Raw genomic sequence first — 19,916 nt, 5'->3', positions numbered from 1 at the left:
CGGCAATTTCACAGATAAAAACAAGTAAAAAAGCAGTAAGTTCGACCGGGCCGAACTTTGAATACCCTCCATTATTTAGAACGAATTTGGAAATTTTCGAAAAAGATAACATTCGACATTCGGTCTGTACGACGCGCACCTACATAGGCATTGTTTGTCACAAGCCATTACCATATTCAAATTCGAAATAAAAGGTGAATAATGTAGCTAAAATCATAAAAATACCGTACATAGGGAGGTACTGTTATTTTATTTATTTTTATTTATTCAAACTCATTTGTGTAATACAGGGCCTCTAAGACCATAAAATCATATTACATAGCTAGCAAAACCTGAGTATTTAATACTTATAATTAAATACAAAAAAAATTAAAACTATAAAATAATTTCTCTTCATTGGCTCCCCAGCCATAATAATATAATAAGACAAGAAAAATATAGCGTCCAAGCAAACAATAACTCAAATAATTGTAATACAATGCAATCAATATGAAGATCATTTCACCAAAAGTCAGAAAATCAGAAGCATGGCTATTTAGAAAAGAAAACTACAGCTCAAAAGAAGCAAAATGAATAAAAAGTTTCTTCCTAAAAACATTATTAGAGTGGGAAAATATCCTCAGTTCATAGGGTAATAGATTCCAATTCCGTGCAATTCTAACTAAGAACGATCTCGCACAAACATCTCTATAAATCCTTGGTATAACTATTTGAGGATTTCTTGTTGAATGAGAAAACACAAAAAGACTGTATAGAGATGTTGGTGTGCGACATTTGATAATATTATAAAAGGCAACAAGAATCCTATAAGACACAAAATCGGTAAAAGAACACCCCAGAAAAAGTTTAACATATCTAGATATATGGTTCCTTCGGGGAACGTTGTAAACAAAACGCACAACTGAATTTAAAATTCTCTGTAAACGTGTAAAACTGATCCCGATACAACCCGAGATTACTTCCAAACCATATAGAATGTTAGACATCAGCACAGCATGAGCTAAATATTTTCTAATACGAAGAGGCATATATAATTTGGCGGAATAGATCTTTCTCAACAAAAAGCAAACTCTCCCAGATAAAGCATCAATATGTTGTCTAAAAGAAAGCTCATTATCCACTATAACACCTAAAATTTTGTGGTGAGTAACAAATTCAATATTATTGTAATTTAAATGGACATTTATATCGGAAGCCATATTATTCCCCCTACCAAACATCAAAGCCTTAGTTTTTGACGGATTAATTGTAAGATAATTCGCCGATGCCCAATTAGAGAATTGCTGCAGACATTCATTTACATTGCTTTCGAACAAAGATAAGTTATCACTATCTCCAGTTAAAATGAAGAAAATGTCATCAGCAAACTGCAACGTTTCACAAGATTTGAACTGCATGGTATCACGCAAGTCATTAACATAAAGAAGGAATAATAGTGGTCCCAGTATAGAACCTTGCGGTACACCACTATTTAAACTCACTGGGTCAGATTGGTTACCATTGATAGCAACAAACTGTGATCTATCTCTGATAAATGAATAAATCAGTTTACAGGCAGTTCCAGAAAAATTAAAATTATCTCTTAATTTAGTGATTAAATGAGCAAAGTTAATGGAATTGAACGCTTTTGACAGATCAAGAGATAAAAGGACACTTAATTTTCGATCATTAATATTATGGCGGATGAAATCAGTGGAGCTATGAAATATCGGAGCTATACAAAGACCTGGACCTGCATAGACAATTTTCTGTCACTGGCTGTAGCTTCCATTACCAACTTCAAATACCACATCTCAAAAAATGCCGGTGCGTATTGTGCATAAATCCTCAAAATACCGAATATAGGGAGGTACTGATGGGGCCTATAAGAAGACCTGGACCTGCATAGACAATTTTCTGTCACAGACTGTAGTTTCCATTACGAACCCTAAATACGTAATTTGAAACTACTACGGTGAATAATGACGCTAAATATTGGGTGCTACAGTTATGAGGGGCTACGAAGACGTGGACCTGCATAGACAATTTTCTGCCTTAGGCTGTAGTATTCATTACTAACTTCAAACACCAAATTTGAAACAATCCGATGAATAATGTAGCTAAAATCATCAAAATACCGAATATAGGGAGGAACCGTTATATTGGAGCTATACGAAGAGGTGGACCTGCACAGACGATTTTCTGTAATAGGCTGTAGTATACATTTTGAACTTCAAATGCCAAATTTGAAACAATTCCGGAGAATAATGTCGCTAAAATCATCAAAACACCGAATATCGGGAGGTACCGTTATGGTCCATTACATGGCCCATTTACGAACTTTAGCTTTCTACTGGCAAAATAAACATGTGTGCAAAATTTTAGCCTTGCGTGATTACAACAGACAGACGGACATGGCTTAATCGTCTTAGAAATTTACACTGATTAAGAATTTTTAGTTATTTTCTAAAATATGCAAATATGCAAGACAAAATATTGTGCAAAATGATTTGTCATAAAATTCTACTGTAGGTCCTAGAAAACTCCAAAAGTCTAAATCTTACCAAAACGCCAGGATTTAATCTATATATATATATATATATATAGTGAAATAACTGACTGAGAATAAACTCCCAGACGAAACGGCTGAAGTTACAATCTTGAAGTTCAGGGTTTGCTGCTAGATTTTACATATGGATACGTTGTAATGTTTTTGGGCAGAAAAATTGGATGTGGGTCCATTGTACAATGGTCCTCTGTAAATTTTAAAATGAAAGAAAGATATAAAATGTAAACATTTTGTTAATATTTTTTAATTTTTTTGTTAATATTTTTTGAAAAAGTTTTGTTTTTTTTTTTTTTTTGAAATATTGATTACAAATTGTTGGCAAACTAAACAAATTGTGTATACACCAACTGTTGGAATGTGTCTAAAATCTTAAAGTAGACATTCCGTAGACGAATTAGCTAGTTTATAATGAAAACACATTTTAGGGCTAAAGCCACAGTTTATGTGAATTTATGCAACAATCCTCTACAAATCATCACATCATTACATCAAATTTCACTCTAAGTCACTAATGAACGAAATTTCTATTTTCAAATATTCCCAAAAACTGAAAATATTTCCAATTTTTTTTTTTCGAGTTGACCCTTTGAATAGCATAAAATTTCGTTAAATTAAAGAAATTCGTAAAATGTTCTTGGTCAAAACAACGAATATTCCACACAAATTTTCACTGTAAATATCGGAATTTGTCAAAAATAAACAAGGCTTTTTTTTTAACAAAAATTCATATTTTTTCATAGTACACATTGAATATACGATAGTCTTTTGTTTGGAGACTGACAATGAATTTGGATCTAGAATAATTCTTTCTTTGGCACTTACTCCAAAAAAATAAATATTAAGGGAGATTTTGACTTAGATTGGAAACGTGTTATATTAACAAGGAAAAAGCAAACACATACATTTCTCTTGTGGTACCAGATTTCGAATGTAATTTTCTTTAATACTATTATTATCCAGATATATGGTTTATTCTGAGATTTATAGTGAAATTTTGTGAACAATATTTATCCTTCTGACACTTTATGCCTAAAAATATATGATATATTTTGCACCAAATCGAAAAAGACGGAAGAAAATGAATTGAAGAAAATGGACTTTTTCCGCATTTTTTGGCAACATTGATGCATATATTTTCTTCATATATAATTAAAATATGAATTTCCTTTCGTTGGTGACTCATAGTGAAATTTCATTAAAAATAATTCCGTCTTTGAAGTCATCCTTCTAAAATGATGTTTTGTAGGAGAATTTTGCACAAACCGACATGAAGTCCAGTTTTAACGCTAAGCTGAGTTTTTAATTTATGTAAATTCCTGGCGTTTAGGAAGATTTAGACTTTTGATGTTTCTTGGGACCCATAGTAGAATTGCGGCGAAATATATTTGTAAAATTTTTACCAAAAAATGAACTGTTTAAAATTCTTGGACAATGAATTCGACTCGTACTTTGTTTACAAAAATAGATGGATAGACGGCCAAAAATCGACTCAAATAAGATTCCAGTGTGATGTAGGGCATAAATATATTCATTGAAATGATGGGTGTAAAAAAGCTCGACAGCACATTGTCATTACATGGCACTAAGAGCCATCTATTGATAACTTTTGGTTTTTATATGTCCCCAGTTTTTGTATGCTTCAATTTTGTTATTTAAAAATAAAGCATACTTTTAGGGATTTTTTTTTTGGGATTCTTTCAACCGTAGAAAGGAACGCATATTATTTTAACAATCACATTAAGATGGCTTTATTTCTACATTTTCAATTTTAAAGTCCAAATGCCAAATGGGAAACCTCCAGCTTTCGCAAGTTTGAGGATTTAAGTTAAGGCTTTTTCTTCTACGCAGCCTCTTTTCTCAAATACAAATCCTGCAAGCCTACTCTCGCTTGTGTGTGTTCGCCCTTTTAAACTGACAACTGCAGTGACACCATACACCATAAAATAGGGGAAATGAAGCAACTCCTTCCTTTTTGGAACTCCACAAGAGATATTTATCTGGATCCTCGTTTAGATTAAATGTTCTACTTCTTCTTCAATATGCACATAGATTCAACTTTCAATTGAATTGTATAGGTACTCTTTATTATGGTATACAAACTTCGGTGCGCTCAAAGTGAATGTTTTTGGCTTGTCAACAAAAAACTAGCCATAGACCACAGACAGATTAAGCATATTCGATTTCATTGCACTCTACAGTTTCTTCTCTTATGGATCTGATTTTATTTCATTTTCTCCATTCATTGAGTCGATGAAAACAAATGAAATACAATCCAATGAAAACAATATTGTAGGGTGTACGTAATGTTATTTATTAATTATTCTATCAAGATTTATAGCACGTCAATGACATGCTGGCGAGAAATAGTTACAGTCCAAGCCAAATTGTTTTGCGACCACCAATCAGTTTTTATTTTAAACTACGACAAGAACATTGAAAATACAATTTTTTTCTTCTTCCCTAAAAATGGTCCAATTTCAAAAAAGTACAGTATGTTTGTAAATTAAAAAAAAATTGCCATTGATATTGATTTTTTTTATTTATTATCAATTTCTTTTTTTTTTTTGCAAGTCTTACTTGGTGCATTTCATGTGGCTGTTGATGACATTTATTTATGTTCTGGACGATCTAAATAAGAATGCCAACCATGATTGCGGTTGCGGTGGTGGTGGAAGTCACAAATCTGGTTAATGACATTTTATTTATTTAATGTTGTTATTGAAATGAAATTTCTGTAAAAATATATGCATCAAAATAAATAAAATAGTTACTATTTTATTTGAAAATATTTTATTTGTTATCTCCATAAATCTTTTATGAAAAATGGAATTTTATACACCTCATGATTTTAAAAATAAAATTTTCAAAAATGAGTAAAAGGACACTGATGAGATTCATCTTCGCGTCGAATCTTTGCTTATCCAAAAAAACTACCATTCAACATATACGAGATTCATTTTTTTTTTCTTTTCAAAGTTTTTTGTTGTTGCGGTTCATATCGTGCTAACCCGGTTCTGTCAATCATGATGGTCAGATGTTCTCTGCAATAATTAATCCACTACAAATATAAATTTATATGACTAAACCATCCTAAACGTAGCATGGCATAAACTTCATTGATTTGTAAAGGCAACCAACTTTCTTCAGCTTCAATTAATAAGGATTCCATTGGATTGCAAAAACAGTGTTCATATTATATTGAATTATAACCTCAGTGGCTGCATCATATGAATACTATTCAATTCTGCCTAAATGCCTGTTAATCTAGAAGATCTCTTTCATAATTATTTTTGAAACTCCTGTTTTAGATCATGAAAATCTTTTTAGATCAGTTTTGTAATATTTGTGGACATTAACTTTTTTCCAACATACATACATAAATGGTTCGGACAAACATCGTCGCAAATTTCCTTACACGGATTTCATTCAAAGACTTGTGGTGTTCAAAACCATTATTTCTCAGAGTCACATTTTTGATCGTAGGTCGTGATGTAAACCTATTAGTCTAGCGTATAATCAAAATTAAAATTTCAATCAAAACACTGTAACTTTAAGTTATTAACAGATATTTATTGCAATAATTTTATTTCATGAAGCTGTATGAAAGTAGAGATATTTTCGTTAATCACATAAGTTAGATATTATTTTAAAGAACCGTATTCTATATATCCTTGACACGAGATGAACATTCAGAACTCAAGGTGATCTTTCACATTACATTTATTATTCCTTCTGATGTGAAACAAATTGCATGACCCTGAAATATAAATAAAACTTTGCTCACATCATCAACCTTGTGCTTTTTTTAGTGCTTGTATAATTCTCCGATGCATTGTTGCTACATCTACAAATGTACGTTCTAAGAATGAAAGAAAACCGAGTAAACAATTTGTTCTATCTTCAATTACAGAGAGTATGCAATTCAATATACCACTAGTACAAAAATAATCGTTTGCTTAAAATACAACAACTGTTTAGCAGTTATTAGTTAGCATTATGTGTTCCATTATTATTGCTGTTACCACTATTGTTGTTGTTATTGTTTAAACTATTTGCATGTATTCGTTCCAATTGTGTCAGTCTCTCCAATAGATTGGCAAATTGTTGTGCCAAAACCATAACAGTCGTGGTCTGTTCATTCTGAACACCTGTTATTTTTCTAATATTCAAGGTTTCCATATACATCTTTTTGTACAGATCAGCTTTTTGTTTTGGATCCTTGGTGTTCAACAACAGCTTTATTAGGGTCTTCAGGGCATTTTGTAGGCGGCTCTCAAACAAAAGTATATGTTTTCGAAATTCTGTTTCACTACCAACACCACCACTACCGCCACCACTAGCACTCGCCGAAGCCGAATTCCCGCCCACTGTGCTTGGATTATCAGCGGACGAATTCCAATTACTTAGAGCGTATTCAAACAATGGCTTGGAATTGAGACATATATCCAATAGTTGTTGTAAGTGTTTAATTTTTTGTGTATTGTTAAGAGAATCTGCAAAAAACATGCAATTAATTTGTGTGAAAAATTTAATAATTTTAATTTTTTTTTATACTTACTCTCAGCCAAAAATTCTTGCAATGATATACGTTCCAATTGTATCACCAAATAATCGGGTGCTTCCCTCAAACTATCCAAAATACTTGCTGCCTTTTCGTAATGATATTTACAGAGTTGAATGATAGTTTTCGGTAGTGTAGTTGAATCGGAATAATTGTTTCTCAATTGAATGTGATGAAAGGAAGCAATTCTGAAAAATAATTTAAAAAATAAATTAAAGTTCGGATTAGATAGAAGAAGGTTCATTATATACAACTCGACTGTTTCCTTTCTCAAAATCCCATATAAATGTTGAAATACTTTTTGAATTACTTATTTATATATTTGACGGATGAATACACTTCTACAAAATTCTATATTTTCTTACTCATAGTCAATCTACCGAATTTGAAAAACAAATATATTAATGAATACACATGGTAAAATAATGAACTCTGTAAAAAAAACATGTTTTCGCCGTTAATGGAGGAAAATGTTATACACTTGGGATAAAACAGTTTATTTTTTAATTTAATTTTCTGAAATCCCCCAAAGAAAAGCCAAGAACACTCTAATAATCTTTACTAAGGAACGTTTTTGCTTTTGGTTTATACTGGCAACTCCCTACAACGAGATACCAAAGCAGCTGATACAACACAACTGTCAGTTGCGAGAGCCAACTAGAAGAATTGTCAAATCTTCGTCATCATAAATATATAGAGATTGCAGTACAAAACTTGGGATATTTATGCAGAGTAAAAAAATCTCCGAAACATCGAAGTTGTATTAATTTCAACTGATTGACATAACATTTGCTGTCGTAGACTAAAAGAAAGTAATAATTCAAAAACATATATTAAGATATGCGTCTTTCCAAAATTTAACTTTATTGTCTCGTTCATCAATTGTCGCTCTCATTTGGCATCTCTACGACACGAGTGGTGAGAGAATTTTGATTTTTCTTAAAGAAAAAAAATATGCTAAGGTCTTTTCTGCGGCTAACAAGGCTTCAGATATCTATCAAACAGGCAAGAAGTGCTTGTTTACAACGAAAAATAGCCATGAATATGGACAAAGTATACTTTCGTCATGATCCCAGTAGCGAAGATTTGCACATAAGCTTTCGTTATGCCAATCCGGAACTTAATATTGACAAGGAGTTCAATTTTTGCCGCAAAATTGACGAAAAACTTGAAGTCACTTTGAATAGGATACGTGGAAATATAGAAAAGGAATTTAATAAAAAATTAAGAAAAGGTAAAAAGAAATCATCGACACAAGTGCAAGAATCGCTGCCAGAAAACCTTACAAACGGAGAGGTATGTTCATAGGTGAGAACCTACTTACATTGTTACATTGACCCTTATAATCAAAATACAACTAACAACTCCTCAGATATCAATTGAATTTCGGCGTTTCGATGACAAGCTGGAGGATATTACCTTTGCCGATATGCTGAGGGAGCAGCCAAATAACATAACCTTAAAAGTATTGGAGCAAAACTTCGATGTTGTGGTCAATCAGCCATGGGTGGTAAATCTTGTACTTCCCACCTCAATAATGGCGGGTTTTACTGTATATCCCACCAAATTGGAAATGAAATATTCCGATAAAGCTTTTAGTCGTGCAGAGTGGCTTAGAACTAAAATGGTATGATTGTGAGGATATATAAAATTATTTAAAATGAAACATTTCTTTCCTCCTGTAGCCAGCGTCGGGCAATATTCAACATGCAACTTGGACAAAATGCGGAGAAGGCTTCGCCTATGAAACCTCCAACGATGATGTGGGTCATCATTTAAAATTTGTAGTGACACCGGGAAATTCCCAAGGCCAATTTGGACCGGCTGTTGAACAAATCAGTAAAAACGAAATACAGGCTGGTCCTGGAGAATGCCCCTTTGAAACAAGACACTTTTTTACCCAAACCCGACTGACGGATAACGCCTTTCGTGTCGTGTCCTACAACATTCTAGCTGATTTGTATGCAGACAGTGATTACTCCCGTAGTTATTTATTTCCGTACTGTCCCCCCTATGCTCTAAAGGTTGACTATCGCAAACAATTGTATATCAAAGAGCTGCTTGGCTATAATGCCGACATTATATGTCTGCAAGAAGTTGATATGAAGATATTTGAATATGATTTGAAGCCTGTGCTGGAAAATGAAACGCATGGCTTCAGAGGTGTAATTGCACAGAAGGGAAGCTGTGGGGAAGGTATTGCGACCTTTTACCGTTCCGATCGTTTTGAACTTGTTGATAGCTTTAGCATAAATATCGGTGAACAAATACGACAACTTGATGTTTTCCAGCAGTTATGGGAAAAAATTAAATCAAACGAAAAGTTGGTGGAACGCATTTGTGATCGTAGCACAACTTTACAGTTGAATTTACTCAAATTTTCAAGTGATAGTTATATTTTGGTGGCAAATACCCATCTCTATTTCCATCCAGATGCCGATCATATACGTCTTTTACAATTCGGATTTTGCATGTTATACATAGAAAGTATCTATAAGAAAACATACGAGAAATACTCACTACAAAACGAAAATCAATTGGCAATTGTATTTTGTGGGGATTTTAACAGTGTTCCCGAATGTGGTATTTATCGTTTGATGACTGAAGGTTTTGTGGACAAAGATTTCATCGATTGGAGCAGCAGTAAGTGACTGATGCTATATTGTATTGTGTTTTTTTCATTGAAATGTTCTTACTCCAATTCCAGATACGGAAGAAGCCGTGAAAGGCGTATCTCTTAGCCAACCATTTAGCATAAAATCGGCCTGTGGTACACCAGAATATACCAACTACACCCATTTATTTAGCGCATGTTTAGATTATATATTTTATCAAAGTGATCGCCTAGAAGTCTTGCAATATGTCCCCTTACCAACGGAAGAAGAACTAAAAGCCAACACAGCCATACCATCCGTTGTGTTTCCTTCTGATCATGTAGCGTTAATAGCAGATTTAAAGTTGAAAAAGCATTAACAATAAGTAATAAAATTGTGAAGTAAATTATAATCACGTAGAATTTGGATACATGCATGCATTTTTAATTAAGTTGCCAAATTATTTACATAAGATCATAAATGTTGAGCACCTACTTTAGGTGATTATAAATCACGGCAACTTTTTGATTTACTCTTAAAATATGACGCCTATCCAAAATAATTTTATTTCACCCATATCTTATGCACTGCAATTGCAAATAAAAGGACTTACCTTTGATGAATCAATCCGGAGCGATAAGTGTAAACAACTTGCCGGGCACCAGGATGTTCGACATCACATAACTTCAATGACTTTTGCAAAAGATCCAATACTTCTTTCTCTAAATCTCCACGACATGTCTAGAATGAGAAATGGTAACGTTAGATAATAAAGTTGGAATAATTTTTAACAACTACAATTTTAATAAGTTCGAGTTTCTGAATTTTTATTGCCAATACCGCATTACACATATCAAATTTGAAACCCGGGAGATTTTCTATCACATATACGCTATGAACTTCACAGTTGAAACAAACTTGATTTCGTATATGTGAATAAATGTATCTACTTCCTGACTCCTGCCACATTCGCATAGCTCTAATGGAGATAAAATCTTAAATATAACTTAAAAACATATGTGTGCTTACCTCATCTGCACTGCTACAATCTTGCAGCTGTTTAGCAAGGGTAAATGTTGCTGTTGATAATTCCCAATTCACCAAATCCCAGAGTTCTGCGTTCGATTTGCGTGATCCCAAAACATCTTGAGCTTTTTCGTAGAATGAAAATGCCTCGTTATAGAATCGTTTTTGTTGTTGTATAACATCAATGCTGGAATTTTAACGATTACATTTAGAACTTACAATGTCTATAAATGTGAATCAACTTACTTCTCATTTGTAATCAGATGGGCTCTGAAACGCATAAATCGTCCCATATTACAATATAAAAATGCCATATTCACATTATCCTCCACCAAAGCAAAAGCTTTAATACCTCGTATTAAACAATCATATGACTTCATAGCTAATTTCAAATACAAAGGTTCAGCCGTGGTATTCGTTTTTTCTTCAGCATCGTTATCGTTTTCATTATTTTGAGATTTGCCCTCATCGGGTTCGTTTGCCTTCATCTCCTCCGAGTTATCTTGTAAATGTTTTGTATATTGTTCCTGAGACCAAAACATATACTTTACACCTAATTCATTGCGTACATTTCCAAGTCGTCGCAATAACTCATGACGAGCTTCTTCATCAACAGTTGTTTTGGCCGTTGCATTAGTAACAAGTTCCAATGCATTTTCGTAGCATGCACAACTCGATACCATAAGAAGTTCTATATTCTCCTGGGGAATGATTAGCTCAGAACATTCATCGGTTTCTGAAACACATTAGCATAGACAAATTAGACCCCATAATTAGGACTCTGTGTTATGGTTTCCACTCACCCAGTTCCTTTTCCAGCTCCATTTCAATGTATTTTTCCGATACGTCTGTCTTATGGAAATCTTTAATGTTCTGTCCTATGTTCTCCCAGTTTTTAGCCATTTGAAAGAAACAGTCACCGGCTCGGCCCAAAAGGCAACGCTTTTGGGATACCATGCTGGAAACATATTTCAGAACCACATGCTGACATTTACATGCCATGTATATGTAGCGCAAGCTAAGACCATATTTCTGTTCGACATATTGATATTCTGCCAATGTTGCATACGTTAGACAAGCTTTCTCCAACAACAACAGTTTCAAATGGATATTCCACGACCCGAATTGTTGGGAATTGAAACTTACAGCAATCTGTTGCGGAGGTATGGCATGACTGTCGTTTGCCGTTTGAGCTGCCGTTAAGACAGGTTTTAAGTCACGACTTTGAGATTTCTTCAATTTTGACTTTTTCCCCCTACTTTCGGCTAGAGACTGCTCTGATGCTACTGTATCTTGCTGTGTTTCTGGTGATTTTGATGGGGATTTTAATGTTTCATAAGGCAAAGGGATAGGTTTGAATGGCTTGGCCATGTTAGGATTCTGTTCTTCATGCAGAATTCTTGCCTTTTCCTCATCTTTAGCTCTAGCCTCTGATTGTTTGATAAAAGTTTCCTCATTTTTGTTGAAAAATTGCAGACATGACAAACCTTGATTAATATGTTGCAAAGATATACAGCATCTCTCTTCGACCGTGGCAATCAGTGGTGAAGGTCTTTGCTTATTCGATTTGGGTTGACGACTGTCAAAGGTAAAATCCTTGAGGGTATCACAAATATTTTGCACTGCCACATTATGATCTTTGCTCAGGTCTCGCGCATTGTCCTTATTATCATAAAAGAAGTCTTCTTCATCTTCTTCTTCCTCGTCATCTTCCTCATATACTGATTGGGTATCCGAATCAGCATCACATACATCAAACTTTGGGTCTTTTGGATCTATTCCAGCTGGAACATGCAAATCGGACAGTATATAATGAGACGAGGTAACTATTTGAGGGTACTTTTCTTTATCCAGCAATTGTATACAATTATCCAAAAGAGCTCGAATATTCCCTGCAGTCTTTGGACTTATTGAAGCATTTCGGTTTTTCATATTTCTGGCCACGGTGTAGAGAAGCATTGCAACTGGTACGGTGAATGGGTTCCCTTGAGTCTCATCGCATTCCTCATCTTCAGAGCTGCTTTGATTCTTGCACAATGTCGTCAAGTCGTACAATTTAACCACATCGTCATTACGCCCTTTGAACAACCAATATGTGTGGCCTTCCTTGGTGGCATTCGCCTTCAAAAAGGAAAGAATATTTTGTGCAACATTCTTGACTAGCTGTGGAGAGAATTGCGAGTCCTCCAAGTAAGGTAAATCTTCAGTTTTTATTATTTCATACTTCTGCACAATGCCATCCAAATGGTAACACATCACAACCTCGGGTACATTGCACATCAAATTATCCAACCAATAATCAATGCCGGTAAGTACATTAATGGGCTTTGCCATATCACGTAGCCTGAGGCTAATGCAAGGTCTATTGGGTCCACCAAAAATAGGCATATCAGTTCCAATTAACATGCGTATATCCTCAAATGTCCACACAACATTGCGTTGGAAAACATGAGAGGAATTTGGGTCTGGAACATTTTCCTCCACCTTAGGTTCAGGTAGAAGGGGTCCCGTAATAGGCAAGGCCTTTCTTTGTTCCTTGTTCTCACCTGCAAGTTTTTCATTTACATCACAGTTGGGCGACTGTTTTAAGGAATAATACAAAAATTTTGATAGTAAATTTTTTGTCTGAATTGCCTCTCGTGATTTATCTTTAAGACACACACTGTGGCCACCATCATCATAGGCCAATATTTGCTCCATTATAAATGTCCTAAGCCAATTCCAATCATCATCGGCCTTTCTTAGTAAATACTTTTGTATGTCGAACTCGTCCAACAACAAGGTGTTTCCCACCTTATGCACAGTCATACTAACAGCTCCCTTCGAGGCGTATGGCAATTTCAGCAGCTTCTTGATATTTTCTGCATCGGCTACAACATCTACCTCGCCCACACAATCCGGAAACATATGAGCCATGCGAAAACTGGCAAAGCCGGGATTATGATACAGTGCCTGCTGTAGACCATAATTGTTGTCAGCACTAGTCAACCAGTTGGACGGAGGTAAATTTAAATTGGTATTACATTCTAAGCGATTAAATTTAACTGGCGCTTGAATCTGTGAAAATTTGACCACGGCTTTTGATTTAACTGTCTCTTCAACTTCATGAGGTTCAACATTCTGACACAATTCAATCTATGAATGAAGAAATATAAATTATGTATTTATTTGTTTTTATTGATCTGATTTAACAAACCTCATCAGCGCTTTCCGATTCCATTGTTCATTACACTTAATAAATTAATTTGTTGAAATAAATGTCCTTTTCGCCTGTTCTAATTTGTTCCAGAAATCGTCGAAATTAAAAACAAACAATTCTAGTGCTAAACAACAGCTGATAGAAAAGCAGAGCGACTACGTTTATTAGCTGCTACGAAAACGGACACCGGTGAGCAGAGTTTGTAGTTCAATTGAACGATTCACTGAAACGATCCTCCGAAATAATTTAGTATAAACATTAGTTCAGGCTGCTACCAAAATAGCTGCGTGCGTTAGGTATGTACGATAACCCAATATTTTGTAATATTTGGAAAAAATATTCCAAAAAATAACCCAAAAGTCCAGTAAATCAGAGCGAAAAAATTTTTCATTTTACACCTTTTATACATGCTATCCGGGAAGAGTATATGTAATTCCTCGGAATAAGCATATAAGTCGTATAGAGTATGTTCGATTTATTGAATTTTGTCTTATAGTATTTTTTCGCCACATCTAGAATCCGTTGTAAAATCTGTATATTAAGTAGCATCTTTGGGATCTACATTGGTACTGTGGTACACTCCACAGTTGCAAATGTTGGCGTTCGAACAATAACAAAAAACTAAAAAATGTATTTTCTCATGATAAAACATTGAAAAATTCATTATTTTCCTGCAGAAGGTCACCAATGTGAATAAACACTTATTTCAATATCAATTGTATGGTAACACCCGTCGTCTGTGAGCGCTTTAATACCCTCTTTAAAAATGACAATCATTGATCTAGAGACCCCTAAATATTATAAAATAGAGTTGGGCAATCTGGTTCACTGAACCTAGTTGCTTTTATATCTGGACGCAACAAAGATTATAATTCCTACACCAGCACTGAGTACAGCAACACAATGCAATGCAACAGTGAATGAAATGCTAAACTAGATTCGTAATTTTTCGATTACTAATCATAGTCTAGTGAACTAGACCGAGTGGCTTATTTCATACGCTCTTTTCAATAAATCGTTCAATTGAACTAGTTCATTCGTGAACTGTACAACTCTTTTTTGAACTAGTTTTTTTTCGGAATAACACAAATTTATTGTAAACAAGAAAAGGATCTTAAATTAATATATCTTAAAAAAAAAAACAAAATTAAAGGAAGCCCATCATTATTTTATCTATAGTCAACGGTCACAATTTCTATTTTCCCCCGGATACAAATCATGGGTGGTTGTCGTTGCTTTTTCCGTGAATGCCGGGTAAACAGCTATAAACAAACTCAAATTCACTTCTTTCGCGTACCATTAAAGGACGCTGAACGCTCGAAAAAATGGATTGCTTATGGAAAACTGGAATACATGTTGAACTTTCCGCCAGCAAAACAAAAAAATGTTGTTATTTGTTCCAGACATTTTCGGGATGAGTGTTTTATGAACTATAAAAAAGATAGATTGACACCGACAGCAGTTCCATCCATATTCCGTTTATCTAGGACAAAGGCATTGGATTATGAAATGGATTTGGAAAATGGTGTATTAGTAACATTACCAGAAGTACAATTAAAACATTTAGTGCCGCCGGAGGGATTTGAGTGTCCCTTGGGTTTGGAAAATGACCAAATTTTGTTGAGCAAATTGAACGATCTTGAAAATCCTCAGGAATGCGGAGCAGTTAAGGTACTAAATGGTGTTATGTTTGTTAGGGAGGCTGTTGAGAATATAGCCCCATCAACATCGGTTGGTTCTTCCAGTCGTTCACTGATCAAACGCCCTCAAAATACCCAATGGATTGAAGATGGTATGGAAATGAGCTGCAGCACCAGTAAAAAGCAAAAAATTGATCAGGTAGCGTTGCCTCAAGGCACAATTATTGAATTAGAAACTCCCACCATAATTAATCATCAAATAATTGAAGTTGATGGTAACTTGTGGATTGAACCTGAATCATATAGCATAGCAAATAAGGATGGTGAATTCGAACTGATTGAAGCCACAACAGATGATGAAGAAACTTTCAAAGATCTGGAGGAAATTGAAAACAAATCCTCGAATGAGACAAGAAATGTGATTTTGGATGGCAACGAATGTAACCTTGAACAATGGGAGGACAATTGCAAGGACACTGAACAAGAGGTAAATAATATCACCACGGTTATTATCAATACACCTGGAAACAGTGACATTATTTCTTTGGACAAAACACCAGCAAGTAACAATGATGATGTCTTGAATAAGCTACTCTTAGAGTTGAATCTAATCAAAAAAGAAAATGCCAGTTTAAAGAGAGACGTCGAAAGTTCACAAATTCAATCTAAAGAATCGGAAAGAAAATTGCGTGAAATGTATGAGCAGCATATGGAAACCGAAAGGACTAAGTATGAGGCGAAAGAAAGTTCTTTATTGAAGGATTTGGAGGCATTGCGGAATGAAAATAAAACCTGGAAAAAGAAATTAGAAAGCACACAAATGTTGTCTAAAATATCGGCTAAAAAACTAAAAGATCAATACGAACAGCAAATGGAAACTGAAAGAATGAAATATGCGTCAAAAGAAGATGAGCATCTAGAACAAATTAAGGCATTACAGCAGGAATTGAACAACAAAAAGGAAGAACTGACAAAGTCCATAAATACTTTTGAAAGTTTAAGAAACGAGTTGAGCACCTTACAAACCAGAAACTCACAGTTGATTGAACAACAACTCCAGAGTGATCTGACGCTACAACAGCACAGCGATTTGGATATTAAATACAAGATGTTATTGAATAACCATGAGGAGTTGCAAAAAAGCCATGCTAAACTAAAAGAGGATTTTAAAAAATTGGAGAATCAATTGCAGAATCAGGTTGCCACCATTACTACTACAGATCCAGTGCCCGTTGCAGTGACAAAACCGCCTGCAGCAGTATCTACCAATTCATTAACTAAAGCTCAGCTCTTCAATGGTATTAAACGTTATATTAGCTCCTCAATGGTGGCCTTGTTACGCATGGAAATGTTTGGCAATTCTGATAGAGAATGGAAAACAGACGAAAAGCAGGCAGCAGTAGATCTTTTGCGTCTGGGCGAAAATGTTTATAAATACTTTACAGATGAATGGCGCTTTCGTCTTCCTGGTTTGCGTGATGTTCGAGATTGGCTCAGTCAATCAGTACAAATGGATGAAGAGGAAGACCTTTAGGTTGGTAGTGTAAATATTCTAGAAATAAATTATATATAGACATATATATTTATGTTTGGTAGGTTCATATCTACTTCTTTTAATTATAATAAATAGATTTATATTTGTATTTTTAAGGGAAGTAAACTTTTTTTAATTATTGTTCTTTTTTCCCTGTATTACGGAACAAAATTGCGTACTTTCGACAATTACTTTAGTTTATCACTAATTCTGGATATAAATTTCTGATATCAATTGGTTCCGCCAAATCGCACACAATTGAAGCCGGCTAAAAATAAAAAATGATGAATTGAAAATATAGATAAACAAGCTCTACAACAATAACAAACAAATACCTTAAGTTCTGCCACACAGAATTCCGAACTTGAGGCATCGCATGTCATTCCTGTTGGACAAGTGCCCACTACATCCGATGGTATGGGAGCTCCAAAACAAAAAGAAAAGGTTGTGCGAGATGTACAGGCAAACACTTGATTCGAATTGCACAGGCCACAGCTAGATGTATCACCACAGCTGGCAGGTAATGTATTACGTTGGAAACAAATATTGGGTAGATTTGTACAAACCAAACCGTCTGGACATGTAAACAATTGATTGGTGTTTGGGATATTTTCTGGAATAATACAAGGCGACTTGCAGTGGTATCTTTTTGGCAATAATTTCTGAAAATGTGTGTAATTTACCTCCATAACACAAATGATAAGAGGTTTCATTTACACAGGCCACATTGTTTTCCTGGCACTCATTGCAGACAGCAACCACCGAAATATTGTATATTAATCCCAATAGGGAAAGTTGTACCTGTTAAAATATAATTAATTAATTTTTTTATCACCATTTAAATAAAATTATATTCTTCTACTTACAAACAATTTTATTACAAAAGAAAATGTCATTATCTATTTTTCAAGATCTTAAGTGACTAACGATTTTTTTTCCAATTGGTATCAATCACACACCCACAATGACTGTTGAAATACTACTATTTCGAATTTGACAATTTCACTATCTTATTTTGAAACACCTATCTTACCTCTATTTGTTTGTATGCTTAACTGTTTCGTTATTAGCAGCGCTACCGTGTATAAGTAAGGCATCCGATGTTTATTTTTACTTCTGTTGTTAATTAAAATCAATGATTAGAACGACACTCGAATGAATTAACACCACCGGCGGTTATCCATAAAAGAGTTTATTACAAAAGTCTTTGATGGGCAACCACTTGTTAAAACATTCATAAATTTCTTTACTACCTGACAGTGTAAACATTGGGAAACAAGATCTAACATATCTTCATGGGAGTCATGACGACTGAATTTGGGAAATTTATATAAGATATTGAGATGTTAAGTGTATGTTGCTGATTCAATCGTTAAGAATAATTTCCAATCAAAATATTCGAATAACGACTATGGCTGTATACCGTGCAAAAATGTGCAGGAAACACTTGATTGTGATTGCCGGGTAGTTACAGGATCAGGGTTTAATTTCTTTATGCTCCTGTTTGTAACATGAAAAAAGAGACGTTACTTTTGATGGTATCAGTTTCTAACTCAATGTACTTTTACAATCAATATCTTGTTTAGTTGAGATCCAGGTTTGCAGAAATAACTAGTGTGACCCAATAATTTCCAAACAAAATATTCGAATAACGAATATGGCTTTATACCGTGCAAAAATGTGCAGGAAACACTTGATTGTGGTTGCCGGGTAGTTACAGGTTCAGGGTTTAATTTCTTTATGCTCCTGTTTGTAACATGAAAAAGGAGACGTTACTTTTGGTGGTATCAGTTTCTAACTCAATGTACGTTTACAATCAATATCTTGTCTAGTTGAGATCCAGGTTTGCAGAAGTAACTTGTGTGACCCAAGAACGAACCCTATTGAAATTGCTAATAATCATTTCAGATTTGTATATAGCTGCCTTACATAATTTCCTCTGATTTTTTGTGAATTGGTTTGTGAAATATCAAAACCTCGAGCGAAAGCACTTCAGAGAAAAAAATTGGGACATACTCGATATAACTCGAGTAAGAGCGAGAATGCTTGGTTCGTTTTCGATTTGGATTTAAATTGTATTTTTGCCGAATATTATTTGTCAGACCGATGTTGTATTTTCTCAAGCTAGAGCTTCAAACAATTTTGCTCTTAGAATAGTGCTGCTAAACTTCCAGCCACTGAATACGTTAGCTCTATTTGAAGCAGCAAGAAGTGCAGTGAGACTACGGGAAGGTGGTGGCACTTTTCACCGGCTGTTCATGCACGATTCCTGGACATACCAAAAGGTCGGAATATTCTAGGTAAAATTAATACAATTAGATATTACATGCCCACCTTCTTCGACTCCAATTACATTGACGTTATAACACCTGATAGCGACGCATCTACAGATACGGCTAAAGTGTTAAAAGACTGCAATAGCACAACCGGACCAGTGATTATACAGGGTGAGATAAAAGAACTGCAACAAAGTCGAACGCCATAATTTTAACATTTTTTTTTTAAATTTTATTGAATGAAGGCAAAAAATGTCGGAAATAGCATCAAATTTTTGAATACGTTTAAATTTGTTCGAATTGGTCAACTTTGGCACAAATTATGGCCTTCAAACGCCCAATGAAACCATCACAGGCTGTCCGAATGGTGCTCTGCGGTATTTTGGCCCATTCCCGGCGAAGTGCTTGCTTGAGGTGATCGACACTTTGATATTTTTAAGTGGATTGGTATCCGGAGATTTTGATGGCCATTGTGCGCTGGGAATAAACGAGTAACCTCATTTTGTCACCATTCTTGGGTGGTGCGTGCTGAGTGCGA

General features: G+C 34.6%; 4 protein-coding genes across 4 annotated transcripts; 2 read left to right on the top strand and 2 right to left on the bottom strand.

The window, feature by feature from the left end:
• Nucleotides 1-6,097: 6,097 nt before the first annotated feature.
• Nucleotides 6,098-14,084, bottom strand: LOC101888665 (erythroid differentiation-related factor 1). Its single transcript, XM_005187901.4, has 7 exons — nt 13,926-14,084; nt 11,533-13,864; nt 10,976-11,465; nt 10,733-10,916; nt 10,317-10,444; nt 7,107-7,297; nt 6,098-7,041 (listed from the first exon to the last, which is right to left on the bottom strand). Exons 1-7 carry the CDS (start codon nt 13,947-13,949, stop codon nt 6,533-6,535), a joined length of 3,858 nt encoding a protein of 1,285 aa, XP_005187958.1. The 5' UTR covers nt 13,950-14,084; the 3' UTR covers nt 6,098-6,532.
• Nucleotides 7,757-10,133, top strand: LOC101888377 (2',5'-phosphodiesterase 12). Its single transcript, XM_005187899.4, has 4 exons — nt 7,757-8,405; nt 8,482-8,736; nt 8,795-9,752; nt 9,817-10,133. Exons 1-4 carry the CDS (start codon nt 8,064-8,066, stop codon nt 10,080-10,082), a joined length of 1,821 nt encoding a protein of 606 aa, XP_005187956.1. The 5' UTR covers nt 7,757-8,063; the 3' UTR covers nt 10,083-10,133.
• Nucleotides 14,085-14,942: 858 nt separating the features above from the next.
• Nucleotides 14,943-17,903, top strand: LOC101888026 (centromere-associated protein E). Its single transcript, XM_005187897.4, has 2 exons — nt 14,943-17,102; nt 17,300-17,903. The coding sequence occupies exon 1, from the start codon at nt 15,147-15,149 to the stop codon at nt 17,100-17,102; it is 1,956 nt and encodes a 651-aa protein (XP_005187954.1). The 5' UTR covers nt 14,943-15,146; the 3' UTR covers nt 17,300-17,903.
• On the bottom strand, nt 17,145-18,176 carry LOC101888208 (uncharacterized). Its single transcript, XM_005187898.4, has 4 exons — nt 17,969-18,176; nt 17,786-17,903; nt 17,438-17,715; nt 17,145-17,370 (listed from the first exon to the last, which is right to left on the bottom strand). Exons 1-4 carry the CDS (start codon nt 17,996-17,998, stop codon nt 17,296-17,298), a joined length of 501 nt encoding a protein of 166 aa, XP_005187955.1. The 5' UTR covers nt 17,999-18,176; the 3' UTR covers nt 17,145-17,295.
• Nucleotides 18,177-19,916: the final 1,740 nt, after the last annotated feature.

This window comes from Musca domestica, unplaced genomic scaffold, assembly GCF_030504385.1.
Source record: "Musca domestica strain aabys unplaced genomic scaffold, Musca_domestica.polishedcontigs.V.1.1 45, whole genome shotgun sequence".
Classification (NCBI taxonomy): Eukaryota; Metazoa; Arthropoda; class Insecta; order Diptera; family Muscidae; genus Musca; species Musca domestica.
The sequence above is the reverse complement of the archived record's forward strand: the minus strand, read 5'-3'. Positions and strand labels throughout refer to the sequence as shown.